Source organism: Lampris incognitus, chromosome 18, assembly GCF_029633865.1.
Source record: "Lampris incognitus isolate fLamInc1 chromosome 18, fLamInc1.hap2, whole genome shotgun sequence".
NCBI lineage: Eukaryota > Metazoa > Chordata > Actinopteri > Lampriformes > Lampridae > Lampris > Lampris incognitus.
The window spans coordinates 30456416-30472418 of NC_079228.1; the positions used below are offsets into that span (position 1 = coordinate 30456416).

The 16003-nt window shown below is 42.6% G+C and overlaps 1 protein-coding gene across 3 annotated transcripts in view; it reads right to left on the bottom strand.

Annotated features, from left to right (window-relative positions):
• nup153 (nucleoporin 153) overlaps positions 1-10545 on the bottom strand; it is a 28547-nt gene extending 18002 nt beyond the window's left edge. For 2 of the 3 annotated variants that reach the window (XM_056298105.1, XM_056298104.1), the window contains exons 1-8: positions 10453-10545; positions 4054-4279; positions 3177-3452; positions 2558-2697; positions 2074-2184; positions 1834-1950; positions 1189-1233; positions 883-936 (exon numbers count right to left, since the gene is read on the bottom strand). In XM_056298105.1, the coding sequence (XP_056154080.1) occupies positions 883-936; positions 1189-1233; positions 1834-1950; positions 2074-2184; positions 2558-2697; positions 3177-3452; positions 4054-4279; positions 10453-10530 (1047 nt within the window). In that variant the 5' untranslated portion in view covers positions 10531-10545. The remainder of the gene's footprint in view (positions 1-882; positions 937-1188; positions 1234-1833; positions 1951-2073; positions 2185-2557; positions 2698-3176; positions 3453-4053; positions 4280-10452) is intronic. The other variant, XM_056298103.1, reaches the window with a different exon arrangement.
• Between the last annotated feature and the right edge of the window lie 5458 nt (positions 10546-16003).

Here is a 16003-nt window from a genome sequence, read left to right on the forward strand (position 1 = left end):
GGCTCATTGGATGTGTGTGGCGGTGTCTGTATCCGCAAAGACCCTGTCCTCTGCCTGCATTTTCTTAAGTTTGCTGTGTACAGGATGTTTCTGGGCATTAACCTTTGGGTAGCGGGACTCGTAAGCATGCATCCAAGAGGAAGCTATGACAACGGTCCTCTGCTTGTATTTTCTTATTTTGCTGTGTACGGAATGTTTCTGAATGTTAACCTTTGGGCAGCAGGACTCTACAAAAACGTAGTGACTAGGTGCCAGATCAAGATCGTAAGCAGGCATCCAAAAGGAATCTATGACAACGGCGGACAGAGTGCTGAAAATATGCATATATAGTGATGCGAAACGCCAAGTGGACAAAGTTTGTTCCAAAACGAGAGTAAATCTGGGGTTGCTTTTACCTGCTGGTGAGCACCGAAGGAGAGGATCATAATAAAGAGCAACGCGGAGTTGACCTGTACACTGGGATGTGTTCTGGCAAATGTGGTCAGGGGGAATGCGCTTCTGGTGTCGTTGAGCCGGGGGAGGAGGGGCCAACTTTGAATGTTGTGTTTACAAACCGCAACTGACAAATCCTACTTGTTCTACCTTTAAGGAGTCCAACAATTAGAAGGGCAGGAAGTGACAGGAAGACAAATGCTGCTTGGTTTCTAGAATGGCATCCCTGTTCACACAAGTAAAGGTTTCTGTTAAGCTTGCGATGTGTTTGCTGCAAAAAGTGAACAACTATATCTGTTCTGTATATGCACTTAATGGAACATTCAGTGACATGTGACCCAGATGTACCCTGATATACCTTAAACAGCTAAAAAACAGATTTTAAGTGAACTTGGAAAGAGGAAGGGAACAGCAATGAATGTTGCTAGTGTTTTATGAACAAATACTTACCCGTTTCTTTTTGGACAGGGGATGTGCAAAGTCTAAATTTGTGCCATCCATTGACTGAAAGGATACAGAAATGACAAGTTGAATAAAATGTCCTATTTGGCCTAGCAGAATAAAGCACTCATTTTTAAAAGTTTTTTCAGAGGGTTTATTTTTTCTTTGGGATTAAGGTTTTAAATTCAGTACTTTTCATTCCCTGTTAATGAGACTTTAGTTCCTTTCTGTCTGGTAGATTTTCATACACAAAAAGAATGAAAGTGCCAACAAATGAGATACAAATTACTGTCTTATGACAATGACAAGACTTACCACTGACATGGGGGAGGATGCTGCAGATGGGATTCTCTTGGCATCCTGCTGAGAGAAAAAAAATCTTGTCAAAACTAGTGCTGCCGGGGCATCCAGGTGGCGTGACGGTCTATTACGCTGCCTACCAACACGGGGATCGCCAGTTCAATTCCCATGTTACCTCCGGCTTGGTCGGGCATCCCTACAGACACAACTGGCTGTGTCTGCAGGTGGGAAGCCAGCTGTTAAATATGTGTTCTAGATGCTGCACTAGCGCCTCCACTGGTCGGTCGGGGCGCCTGTTCGGAGGGGAGGAGGAACTGAGAGGGAATAGTGTGATCCTCCCACATGCTATGTCCCCCTGGTGAAACTCCTCAATGTCAGGTGAAAAGAAGCGGCTGAAGTTTTAGCTGAAAGATGATTGTGACCTTTTTTTGTGACCTCGACCCAATTACCTCCAAAAATGAATCAGATCATTTTGGGACCATCAGAGCAGGTTATAAATCTTTCACCAGTAGGGAACATTCCAAGTTACTGCATCATACAAATCTATTCAGACTGCCTGAAAGATATCTTTTCAACCACAATACCTTAAGAGCATGGCTTCACAAAAACACTTGCAAAACAAAATGCAATAAAACGGTGGCTGTGTATGCGCTTACTCACCGCCAAAGGGCTCGACATGCGCTCCAGGGACTGTAGGATGCGCCTGGCTGTGGCACTGGTCACACCGCAAGGCTGAGCACCAGCTGGCTTGGCCTTGATCTGCCTTCTCACTGGAGCCTATGGATAATTCAGTGAGTCAATTAATCTGTCTTGCAAGCCGTTATACAATCAATATTCACACCTCCAAATCAGTATCCTATGTGAGTGTTAAGTGATACACTGAGGCATGTGAGGTCTAACCTGGTAAGGTGTACTGGGGCGTGAGCGATAGCTCTTGGTTGCAGATGCCCCACCGTAAGTTGTCTTCCCAGGGTAGTAGGGAGAATCCCCCAACTGGCTGTTTAATGTTGACTAGAGAACAAAGAGAGGAAACTGTCAACCTCAACACAGCCTTCGAATGTCAAGCTGGAATAACTTTGTAGTGTACTAGTTATCAGTGGCAGCCTCAAAGACAAAATTAGGGCCAAGCTGCAGTTTGAGGGCATTTTGTAATATCAAGCCAGGAGAAAGCGTGCCAGCTGATTGAATGAGCACACAAGGAAAGGTCTCCTTTAATAATGGCAACTTAAAACTACAAATTTGAGTTAACCTTTGAAAAACTGAAAACTTGCAAATGCAAATTTAAGGTCTGTTACCTATGGCTGGTTTTAAGGAAAACAATCTTCTTGACCAGCTATAAACTGTTGGTACTCAACAAATCAGTGACAGACAATTAAACACTTACATTTGCTGAAGTTCCAAAGACAGACAGATTAAATGCAGGCTTTTTCAAACTGGACTGGGCAGACTGGGGTCCAGTCATGGTTCTGTCAGTCTCTGGGGACCAGAGCTGGGGTATTGAGGCTGTTTTAGAGGTGGGCACGTCTGCATAGAAAAAAGAAAAGAAATTGGCTTAAACAGGGAGAATTGAGTTCATTGATATGCTTATTAAACAGTCCGCCCTTTCCTTTCAAGATGCACACCCTATACATACTTGTGCTGAAAAGATTAGCTGATTGATTATTTGACAAACAAAAAAAATTAACCGACCATACATATAATCAATTAATCCTTTTAGACATTTGTCAAGTAACACTATCAAACATTTGCCGTTTACAGCTTGACAAATGCTTGCCCCTCTCAGACTCATCATTACAAGTTGAGTACGAAAGGGACTTTTGGCTTCTGGACAGAAAGTCAATTGTTTTAAGGCATAACTTTCGCTGGAAACTTGTGATGGGCACTTGTCATTATTTTTGACAATTTATCAATGAAATAATTAATTGATAATGAAAATCAATCTATAGTTGTAGACCTAATTCACACGATCTCAATTTATGCAAAGAAATTCACCTCCCACGCACCTTTGTCAGAGGCGCGGGAGGAAAAGCCACTGGTGGTGGAGATGTTGTCGTCTTCGTGTTGCGAAAGGTTGTCCTTAATCTCCTTGACCAGGGAGAAGCCTGTGGAGAAGGGTCCCGGGGCTGAGGATGTGGAGGGCTGGGAGAAGAAGCTGACAGAGCCTCCTAGGACTGAGGAGGAGGCATCCAGAGGGGTGAAGTTGAGGTGAGAGCGGTTCAAGGGGGGTCGAGGCAGCGCGTTCTCCTGAAAGTTCAGAGACACTCTGCTAGTTGACGGCTCTGCGAGGAAAGAGAAACCAAAGGTGAACATGTTGGCTGAGATGGATGGCCATTGAAAGTCAAACCAAATTGTACTGTTTGCACAAACAAGGAATATGACTCAACAGGGCACAAAATTCTAAATGTATATACAGCATCCAAGAATAATAAAAGAACATCTAAGTATCTCTACGTCCGGAAATATGAAGTGAACAATTACGGCATTTAGGAATAAGTGTTTATATAAATTGCAAAATCAATAAAAACTAAGTAGAAAATTTGCAAAATACAAAATTTTCACAAAAGAGAATATGTATATAACAAAACAAAAACTATATAAAATCTACACAAATAAAAGTATGAATAGAGGGTCTCAATGCTACAGTATTCACATATTTAGCAATGCACTGTTAAGAATCATTTTGTTTTTTAAATGATTTTTTTAAAAATCTGAGTATGTCCATCTCTGGAATTATCAAGTGGACAAGGAAGTAACGCGATACATTGCTTGTGCAAAACCCAGCTAGGGCTTGGCGCCTTTCAAACACAATTCTAATGCAAGGTTTTTTCTCTTCCATGTTGCGTATCCGTCGCGGCCTGACAGACTGACTGGATCTCTCACCTGTGTTACTGGTTCTGGGCTCTGGGGAATCTCGTCCGTCAATAGGAGGAGGTCCCTCCTCACTGCCGTTAGGGGGAGGAGGGGGGCAGGGTTTGCTGTTTTGCTCTGCATCCTGCACGACCCCTTCCTCTTGGATGGGTTGCCCATTATTGAAGTATTTATGTAACCAGGAAGGAACGATGCTCTTCACGGTGTCCGTCACTCGACTAATCAGCCCTGGTTGCTGCTGAGGTGTAGAGGAGAGGAAAGAGAGGTGGGGAGGGGGCAGGCGCAGAGAGGAATGTAAACTAGTTAATAGATGTCTTTTGTAGTGTCTACATTATGAATGATACTGCTGTGAACTTGATTCACCATGAGCAAAGAGCGGAGGGGGGAAATAAAATGAAATGAAAAATCAAATGCTAAGGTGAAGGACAAGATAGATTTATACTTTATTATTACCATGCAACAATGTTGGTGGTAATTGTTTTGGTACAGCATGGTAGCTCAGTTCCAGTGTAAAAAGGGACGACAAAAACAAGCAGCACGATAAACCATTACAACACACACAAAAAGAAAACACATGAATGTGATAATATGTATAGTGAGTATATATGATATGTACAGTTCAGTTTCCCAGCATATCAAGTAGCCCAACAGTTGATTCGCACAGTGGCTAAGCATAGCTGGGGAGAGCTGATCTGCTTGCTTTCCTTTTATTTTGTTTTTTGAAAAGCCTCCTCACCTCAGCCTCCTGGATGGAAAAAAAGGGTGAGGGCATGAAAGATTTTCTCTAATGTGCCACTTGATTGCAGGGATTCTGCATAGAACAGGAACAACCTCATCTTCACTAGATGCAGTCTTTTGATTTGGTAAGTACAGGTCAACAGGGATGAACCAAAAGTATCAAGTATCTTTTGTTATCTGGCAAAAAACGTATTCTTATTATCATGCAATAGAGTAACACAGCTGAAAATCCTGGCTGGTTATTATTTGCAAACAAATGTGTTTACTATTATGCTTAATTGCACTGTTGACACGATTATGTTTTTATTTCATTGCGGCTCTCTGGACCTTCTAGGGGTGGGACGATTCATAAATCTCACGGTTTGATACGTCTCACGATTCAGGGCTCACGGTTTCGATTCAATATGATACAGTGGATGCTTTGGTAAGCAAGAGACAAATCACCATTGAAGTTCTCTATTTTACATTTATTTTAAGAACTGGGCCCAACATTTTGGCTTTATCAAGGCACGTATTCAATCGTAATGCAAGTGCAAACATTCTAACAAAATGTTGTGCCATCTTTTCTTGTTGTGTAACACTGTTTGCTTTACTTTAAAACTTTAAAAACTACTAGAATGACCAAGGCGGTCATTTTGACCGTTTTGGATTTTCAAAGTTTAATAACTTTGTGAAAAGAAAAAAAAGATAAGACCTGCCGCTCCCTGAATGCTCCTAAAATTGCATATATTTGCATTAAAATTAGTTTTAGCTCAATTACATGAAAAAAAAAAGTTACAATAAGATCTACCTAAAATGACCATGAGTGGTCAAAATGACCAAATGTAATCTGCACGTCATCGTGCACGTCATGTCACTATTTATGATGTATTGTTCGCGTCATTTCCTTTTTTATGTTTCACATTTTATTGGCCTTGTTAGACTTGTTAGATTAGTAATACGTGTCTTCTGTTTTGCTTTTCAGGTATTATTTCCAACATGTCTGGGTACAGCCGCCGTTTCAGACGCACCATGACTACCACCGAGGCGTTGCAGTATTTACAGGCATTGGACAGCGGCAATTTTAAATTGTTTGAAAAATAGTATTGTAACGATCACGCATGTGTAGACTCGCTAGCCTGCTGGCTAACGGGTCGGACCCTTTAGTTGACTGGTTAGTGCAGTTGAGTGCAAGCGACCCAGGTTCGCGTCCCAGCTGCGACGGATTCCAGGCTGCCTCCTGAAATCACTAAAGTATTAAAGTTGTTAAAATGTTAATTTTGGTGTCAGTCGTTTCCTAACAGACATACTAACGTATGCAATGCATTAATATCTCAATTGGCTATTTATCTTGACAGAATATAGTTGAAAAACCCAGCGGTCATTTTGACTGCCCATGGTCATTTTAGGTAGGAGTGAAATCCCGGTCGCTCTAGTGTTAATAACACGTGATCTCGTGAAATGGGGAGCATCTCGAACCGTGAAGACTGTATCGAATGATCTGGATTCGATCCAGTATCGTCCCAACCCTAGGTCCTTCCACTTTTTGCTTCAAGTTGTCACGTTTTTTCCCCACTATTAATATCAACCTAAGAATTTTTATTTTGATGCATCAGTATTTTGTCCATTTATGTTTGATTCCAATTTCTTTATAATCTTAGTGATCCTCATTTGCAATGAAAAACAATTCTTACTCCCAAGTACAGAGCCTTACTCAAGCTCATTCAAGGCAGAAATTGGGTCAGGCAGTATTTGCCTCTGTAAAGTCACTGAAGAAGTGTTGCCCATCTCCACTGAACTGAGATCGGCTACATTCCTTTAAGAGGGGATGAGCCTGGTATTGTACACTTTGAATGTGTGTATTTTGTAATGTGAAACTGGTTTGGACAGAGGATATGCTAATAACATCATGTTCAGCAATTTAAGTCTTTGGAAGGTACTTCTTTAATACTTGGGAATTGCAGTAACTTGCTAACAAAAATAGTTAATTTACCCACTTGCTGCCCTACCCAGGTGACTAGAATTTCCCCACTGTCTTTAGCTGTAGACTTGAAGCTAAAACAGTATAGGAATGACCGGGAGGCTTTGGACTTAATCATATTCCCTTGGGTTACTGACTAGCCCAGTAACTACACAAACGTTTTCCCACCACATCAAGGCAACACAATGTTGTCACTTATATTGCTGCAATCTTACAGGGCAAAGGTAGCAAGAGGTGGGAGTGGAAGAGAAGCAAGCTAGCTGGTGCACCACATCCAACGCACAATGTCTGGCCCAGGCAGCTTTTTCCCTCTGATAAGAGCCATGTGCACCCCTTGCCTTCTAGTTATCTGTTACCAGTTAGCCAGCGCAAATTTCAACCTGACTGTAGGGTTAGGCAATATGTCAAAATGTTCCTACCAGCCATGTCTGCCCACCCCTGGCCATTTTCAGCGAATGCAACCATGGAAGAGCTCGTTGCAAAAAAGAATACAAAATCCCCTATTTCAGATTATTTTGCTTTAAACCCGACACAACCAGCAAGCCGAAGAACCTAAATGAAGTAATTTACCGTCTTTGCAAATGAGTAGTGCCGGCTAAAGATTCTAATACATGAGCATTATTTTTTGCATGAGCGTTAATGCGAAAATCTAATCTTACTGTATAATTTGCATGAGCATTAATGCGATAATCTAATCTTACTGAAACATTACACCATATAGGCTTCTCTTCTTCAACTGAACAAAATAAATCATCTTGAAATCTTTGCTAAGTAATATGCTGTTAGACTGGCTGAACAGCTGTCCAACATGTTTTTGTTTTTTTTTTGGGGGGGGGGGCCTCCGCTTGCAGCCTCCAAATGAACAAACAGGTGGGGATAACTATGCTATTAAATGATCAGTTGCACAACTGCACATACAGTTTCTGGTCTAGTTCTGAAATGATTTATGAATTGACGTTGCTTTTCAGCACCAACTGATCGGACAGCAACCACTGAAGAGGGCTTAACTGTCAATTAGTCACTGCAGTCACTGCCCTGTTTTGCAAAAGACTTGTAGGAAATCACCGCAACAAGAACGTGCATATGACCCAACTCCAACTACCAGTTCCTATTCACACACGCTTTTGAATTGCGCTTGAGCAAAGGACAAAAATCAAGAAAACAACTCCACCCCCCCGAAAAAAAACCAACCATCGATTGGACTCTGCCAATCGCCAATATATTCATCCAATCACCCAAGCCTACCTGACTGCACTTCAAAATTCACAAAAAACCTTTCACCAGACAAGTACCAGCACATAAACATTGCTGAACGACTGTTACAATCCAGATTTAAATACACTGATTTTTTTCCCCAGTGGAGGTCGACTCAGAATAGCATAGGCTGTTGTGATAAGAGGGATTTATGGTTGCAGCATTTTAGCTTGGGCAATTGATATACTGGCAATCGCCGATTGTTGGGCTGACAGTGGCCGGGAGGAAGATTTTTGACATATCGCCTAACCCTACCATGCATGCATGTGTCCTTCCAGCAGGTATTCCAAGTTGTGTTGAAACCGAAGCGCAAGTTTGATTTAGCATGTCAATGTTTTGCAAATGACCAGTGCATTTAGCTTTTCAAGGATTTCATTGGTCAAATGGGGTAAAATCTTTTGACCAATAAAATGGCTGCAAACTATGGGGAGAAAACAAATAGCTCTTGAGACAGGAAAACCTGAATTTTAGTTATACATGTGAGGTTAGAAGAATGAAAAAGACCCCCCCCCCAGGCAGAAAATAATGTGTTTGTGGACGTAAATAGAGCTGTTTTGAAATGGCAATGAGAAGGAAAAAAAAACTTCAAAACCTACAGGAAAAAGTTCAGGGCAAAAACGTTTTGTTTAGTTCAGCTTGCAAATAAGCAAAACCATAAACTGCAATTAAAGACAGACAGTTTAACAAGAATCACTTGCTGGAGATCAAAGCATCTAAATATTCTGACCTCACACCCTCTGTCAATGCTGGCCAGGCATTCCCTCCAACAAGAAGGGGGCTCAAATTAAGGGAGATATCCAGCTGTAATTTGCAATTGCACAAAACACAGCAAGTTAGAGTTTGTCAGTTCAACGTCTGGTCGCTTACTACACTTCTGAGCTCTGGAGTGAGTGCATCACTGTTTACTCCTGCCTAGTTGTTATTACTTTATTCTCAATACTTGACCTGAGTTAACAGCTAATGCATGTTTATGAATAGGGCCAGAGTGTTAGTTAAACAGTGTGATGTGCCATTTAAAATGTTTTAATTGCCACTACATACTAGGCTTTCAGTGTGACTGAGAAGTGAGGCTTGTCATATTTCAATATTTGAGACGTGATGGTAAAATTATGACAATTTACCAATATCGACCGCTGACCTCTACCAATATATGTCATTGATGCAGTTGACCCGGTTACTCGAGATAATCCAGACCTTTTGGGAGCAGTTTCATGTAGGAACTATTTTCTTAGACCGAACTACACCTACATGAAAATTCTCACAACAAAGCCTGTGGATTATCTTGAGTAACCGGTTCATGATTTCTTATAGCCGTTCAGTTTAAAAAAATTTTTTTTGGTGCTTTGAGCAACACAAGTTGAGTGCTATCTTTACGGTCGATATCTCCCAAACTCGGCAACTCACACCAAAATGATCTCGCTGGATAAATAGCACTACAGGTAAAAAGAAAACTACATATTGTTGATGTTGAGGTGAACTGCCCATTTAAGCTAGGAATATATCCCGACTTTCTCTTTTTCCTAATACTGTCTTAAAGGGAACTCATTAGCACTATGTTTAGGGTTGATAGTTCAGTTCAGTGTTCAAGTCAGCGTGTAGGGCGGCTAGGTTTTTTTTATTAACTTGTGACTGACCGGCAGTCTCAATACCCGTTTCACAATTTCATATAGCGTAGGATCTTTGACGACGGAATAATAAGGCTGGCGACATTTTACCAACCTTTAAGACACCTATTTATGCGCTTATAGTGATTTCAAAATCAAAATTAATCTCCTTACAGGCGACAGGTAAAACCACTCAATCAACCATGTGGGTTCCCAATCAGCCAAAGCTACCTACGCCATCCAGTAAGCAGAGATTTAGCTATCGTCAGCTAAGCTAACATTCATCTTGCCCGTGACAATACCCAAACAGTTGCGGGATGTGACTATTAACCCCGATATAAAACGAGTAACTATAGTTTTGATTCGCGAGATTACATCTAAAATCACAACGTTAATAACAAAGTTGGGGACCAGCGATTAACAATGCGTTGTTAGCTAATGCTAGGCTAGTTAGCTGGTTCAGCCAACATTTATTATCCCACTTCCTCGCAGTCTTCAAATTTGACCGGCAGCTAACAACTTGCTTATCTGTCGTTATTTGTCGTCGCGTCGTTTTATCGACCTAAAAAGTTGCCGATTAAAAGCGACTAACTGAACGAGTGCCTTGTTCTCCAACCTGTCAATATCGTCCAAGTCAGTCCGACCGAGGCCAATTAACGTTAGCTTACCATGCTAAGAGCTCGCTAGCATTTCCCGGACGCGTTAGCAAGCGCGTGGAGGCCACGAGCGCTAAGAGCAGGCCACAAAATGTCTCGGAACAAAACAACATAAAGACTCGGAAAACCAACGGCACCATGGCCGCCTCCGTCTACTCGACGCGCGTTTTTCCAAACCTGGGCTTACTTTTGAATTTACCTGTTTACTTTTGGCGTAAGGTTTAGAGGCAATGTGATATCTCCGGCTTCTGATTTTCCCTCCACCCGTGGCCGCCATGACTTGTTCGTTTGAGCGTCTCCAGTGGGTGTTTCGGCGCCGGATAGCTGTCATCCAGCACGGTGGCCGACCAGCGGGATTGTGGGAAATGAAGTAGCTGAAAAGTGGACGTTAATAGTTGCAGCCCTGAATTCACACAATCTCGATTCATGCAAAGAGATTCTCATCCGGCGCACCTTTGTCAGAGGCGCGGGAGGAAAAACCACTAGTGGCGGAGGCGTTGTCGTCGTCGCGTTGCGAAAGGTTGTCCTTAATCTCCTTGGCCAGGGAGAAACCCGCGGAGAGGGGCCCCGGGGCCGAGGAGGTGGCGGGCTGGAAGAAGCCGACGGAGCGGTGAAGCTGAGGTGAGAGCGGTTCAAGGAGGGCCCGAGGCAGCGTGTTCAGAGACGCTCTGCTAGTTGACGGCTCTGCGAGGAAAGAGAAACCAAAAGTGAACATGGATGGGCATTGAAAGTGAAATCACATTGTACTGTTTGCACAAACAAGGAATACGACTCAACAGGGCACCACATTCTAAATGTATATACAGTATGTTTATGTTTATGTTCATTTAGATCCCCATTGGCTGTTACGCAAGGCAACAGCTACTCTTCCTGGGGTCCACATTAAAAACTTCCTACAACAACATCCATGTATACACATGCTTTCACATGCATGCATACATAAATAAACACAATTGCATCATTCAATTCAATTCATCCCCCACCCACCTCCATTAAGCCAGCATTATTAGAGAAGCCAAACACATAACCCCCCCCCACACACACACACACTTACAGCAGCATCAATCAAGAATAATAAGAAAAGAACATGTTTCTACATCTATATTTCTACATCTGGAAATATGAAGTGAACAATTAAGGCATTTAGGAATAAATGTTTATATAAATTGCAAACTCAATAAAAAATAATTGAAAATTTGTTTATATAGCTTGCAAAATCAATAAAACAGATAACTAGAAAATTTACAAAATAGAAAAGAAAAAGAGAAAATGTATAAAACAATGAAACAAAAACTATAAAATCTGCACAAATAAAATCTGTGAATAGAGGGTCTCAATAATACAGGATTCACATATTCAGCAATGCACTGTTAAGAATCATATTAGCAAACTTTTTTTCTGTAAGTCATGCTATTTTGACTAAATGCCAATTTGTAATCCATTTTATAGTCTATCTCTTTTTGACATGTGCAAGGACGAATTCATGCATGTCGTTTATATGGATTCACGCCTCCTTGCTCATATTTCAGGATTGTGGGCGCTGTGCTCCTGGACGTGGATGCTGTGTATGTTAGCCGCCTACAGAGGAAAGCCAGCAACATCGGCAAAGACACAACACCCCCAGGTCAGTGTCAGTTTGTTCGCTTGCCATCGGAGAACCGCACCATAAAACCCCGGACTAATAGGCTGAGGAACAGCTTCTTCCTCAGAGCTCCTCCACCGCCCCCCCGCCCCGCCCCCCACACACACACCTATATTAGCTGCTGAGGACTAACTGGTACAATGTGGACAGTGATTTCGTTATTTACCATATCTCCCATGCACTGTTTTGCACTATCCTATCGTAGCACTATTCTGCATTTTAAAGCCACTGCAATATGGACGTCTATGTGCAATAACCCCATACACTATTTTGAACTTTTAAAAGCCACTACTGTCTTTTATTGTCTCATCATTGCTACCTCACTTATTTATACTGTTGTTTGTCCTTGTTTTCATCTTGTTTTTAAATCATTTACCTTGTCTAGTGCTGCTGGTCTGAGTCACCAAATGAAATTTCGTTGTATGCATACAATGACAATAAAGTATCTTATCTATCTTATCTTTGATTTTGATTTTGATTTGAGATACTTTATTAATCCCCCGTGGGGCAATTCTTTCTCTGCATTTAAGTCATCCTAGCTGTGTAGCCAGGAGCAGTGGGCAGCTGCCGTGCAGGTCTTATCTTACAACAGCAAAAAAACAAAACAAAACAAAACAAAACTGCCTTTATTCCTGAGTGTGTGTCTGACATTCTTGTGTAAGAAGTGGGGTTGTTGTTAAGCACCAGTGTGTTGGTGAAGTGTTCTGTGCCTGTCACGTCTCACTCTCAACCTTCACCGCTGGCTAGCAGAAATTAAAACAGGAGAGCAGTGCGCGTAAGTCTCTCCCTGCCAGTACATAGCCTCTCCAACAGCAAGACCTATGTAGTGCCTCCTCAGGGCGACACACGGTAACTGGGTACACCTTGGACCCTGGCTGAACTACAAGGGACTCGGAGGAGGTCTGGCCCCTAGACGTACGGTACACAGGCCCACCGGTGTGTGGATATTCCCTGATGCCCACAAAGCAGCCCCCAGCTATGGGTTAAATAGTGCCGCTGCCTAATGGGTACCTCGGGAGAGGAATAGGCTACGGGAGTAAACCCCTACAGAAAATCAACGACTACAGTGCTGTTGTTCTTTGTTTTTCTTGCCCTTTTGTATCTGTTTAAGTGGGAAAGTACTGCTGGCGTCGTGTGTGGCTGCCACTTCTCCCTCTCGTAGCCCCCCCCCCTTCCCATCCACCCCGTATGTCCATGTTATGGTCATCTGTTGTCTTGTTTCACCACCGTTTATTGTAAAGAGACTTTGAGTGTTAGAAAAACGCTATATAAGATTCATTTATTATTATTATTATACAAATTTCCTTTAACTTCATGCCATAATACAACATAATAACCGGCCCATTCCTTGGGCCTATTAGAATGAGGTAGAAGTCTGTTTGATGGGTAGCGCCTTTCTTAGGATATGAGATGTTCCAAGTAGTGCGGTCTTCTGTAGTTCTTGTATTTTGATGTCACCTGGGATCCATTGGGTGTATTTCTCCATCCCTTTTTTTACAAGTCCCAGGGCTCCTATCACTACTGGTATTGTTGTGGTTTTCATTCCCCACATTCGTTCAATCTCGATTTCATGGTCTTTATATTTCGACAGTTTTTCAGTTGCTTTTACTGAGGTGCTCCTTTCCGTCGGGATGGACATGTCGATGAGGAGCAGTTTTTCCTTTTTTTTTTCTTTTTGATTTTTCTGTTTTGTTCTTGATGACGATGTCTGGTCTGTTGGCCTTTATCTCATGATGTCCCATAAGATTGTGATGTCGTCTTTTTCTGTCACTGTTTTGGGGCTCGTGCTCGTACCATTCGTCTTTTGTGCTGATGTTGAATTCTTTGCAGATGTTCCAGCGCAGGTATGTGGCAGCCTTGTGTCTTTGTAGGTATTCAGTTTTGGCCAGCTCAGGGCACCCTGCCACGATATGATCAATGGTTTCCTGGAATTGACCCCATATCCTGCATGCTGGGTCTGTGCCATCCTTGAGGATTTTGCTCTGGTAGTAATTGGTCTTGATATGAAAGTCAGTAGGAGCAAGACGGAATACCTATGCGTGAATGAGAGGGAGGACAGTGGAATGGTCAGGGTGCAAGGATTGGAGGTGACGAAGGCATATGAGTTTAAATACTTGGGGTCAACTGTCCAAAGTAACGGGGAGTGCAGGAGAAAAGTGAAGAAGAGAGTGCAGGCAGGGTGGAGTGGGTGGAGAAGAGTGTCAGGCGTGATTTGTGATAGAAGGGTACCAGCAAGAGTTAAAGGGAAGGTTTACAAGATGGTTGTGAGACCAGCTATGTTATATGGTTTGGAGACAGTGGCACTGACGAAAAGACAGGAGGTGGAGCTGGAGGTGGCAGAGTTGAAGATGCTAAGAATTTCATTGGAAGTGACGAAGAAGGACAGGATTAGGAACAAGTGTATTAGAGGGACAAATCAGGTTGGACGGTTTGGAGACAAAGCAAGACAGGCAAGATTGAGATGGCTTGGACATGTGTGGAGGAGAGATGCTGAGTTTTTTGGGAGAAGGATGCTGAATATGGAGCTGCCAGGGAAGAGGAAAAGAGGAAGACCAAAGAGGAGGTTTATGGATGTGGTGAGGGAGGAGATGCAGATGGTTGGTGTGACAGAGGAAGACGCAGAAGACAGGAAGAAATGGAAACGGATGATCCACTGTGGCGACCCCTAATGGGAGCAGCCGGAAGTAGTAGTAGTAATTGGTCTTGATGGCCTGGTCTTGGGCAGCGATGATAAAGCCCTCTGTTTCGGATTTCAGCCCAGCAGTTTTGAGCCATAGGTTGGTCATATGTTGGTCTACCTCTTTCTCACCTACTCTTTTTTGGGTATTGCCCGTGCATTTGCTTCCCTTCCCATTTTTGTTTCATTTGTTCTTGGGCGTGACACTTTGCTTTTTGTTTGTATTGACTTTTCGGGCATGGATGGTTGGACTTTCATTTTCAAATTGCAGTGTTTCAGGGAGGTTGAGCTCTCTTCTGAACATTGCGGCTTGGTTCGCTACGGAGCACTTTTTGTTTTGTTTTTCATGCTCTCTAGCAATCATGAGAAGGGGGTCATTTTTGGTGTTAAGGTAAGTATCTAGGGCTATTGTTGTTGTTTTGTAAGCAGTTTCCAGTTGGATTAGACGCCTGCTGCCCTCGTTTCTGGGGAGGTACAATCTATCCACACATGATTTTGGGTGGTGCATCCTCTCTAAGGTGAGTATTTTTCTTGTTTTTCTATTATTATTATTATTATTATTATTATTTATTCCTCTTCTTTCGGTCAGTTTGAGATTTTCTGCAGCAGTGTCATTTGTTCAGAAATAATACATAGTATACTCGACGACAATCACACGACGACCTGCCCGTTCGTTAATATCCACCGTATCAATGACGTCACAAGATAACATTCCAATGAATTGTAACCAAGGAAACTGATCCACTAATGATACGCAAAGTAAAGCCTTTCTGGCGCTTGTTGATACTTTTGAGTTCGCTCAGTTTGTTCAAGAGTTGACTCGTTACAGTGGTAAAACCCTTGATGTGGTTTTATCTAAAGGGATAGCTGTTTCTGATCTGAATGTCTTGCCAACCACATCTGCTGTGTCAGATCATTTTTTCATCAAATTTGAAGCATTGTTTGCCTGTCCTGTTAATGTCGGCACAGATGTAATTGCCACTTGCCACATTGGTCCATCCACTGTAGCTGCATTTGGCCAGCAGCTGCGTGAAGTCTTGGCTCCTTTCACTGCAGAGACTGACTCTGTTGAAAATTTCCCTAGTGACTTAAATGTGGCCCTCTCTAGTCTCCTCGATTCCATTGCACCTCTCACTACCAGAGCTAGGCGACTAAAGAGGCCTACACCCTGGTTTAATGTGGAGAGACGTGCTCTAAGTGGGCCTGAAGGAAACTGGAACGTAAATGAAAATCAAAATTGGAAGTTTTTTTTCCCTCTCCAATTGTATCAGGCCGATTACCCCACTCTTCCGAGCTGTCCTGGTTGCTGCTCCACCCTCTCTGCCGATCCAGGGAGGGCTGCAGACTACCACATGTCTCCTCCGATACATGTGGAGTCACCAACCGCTTTTTTTTTTCACCTGACAGTGAGGAGTTTCGCCAGGGAGACGT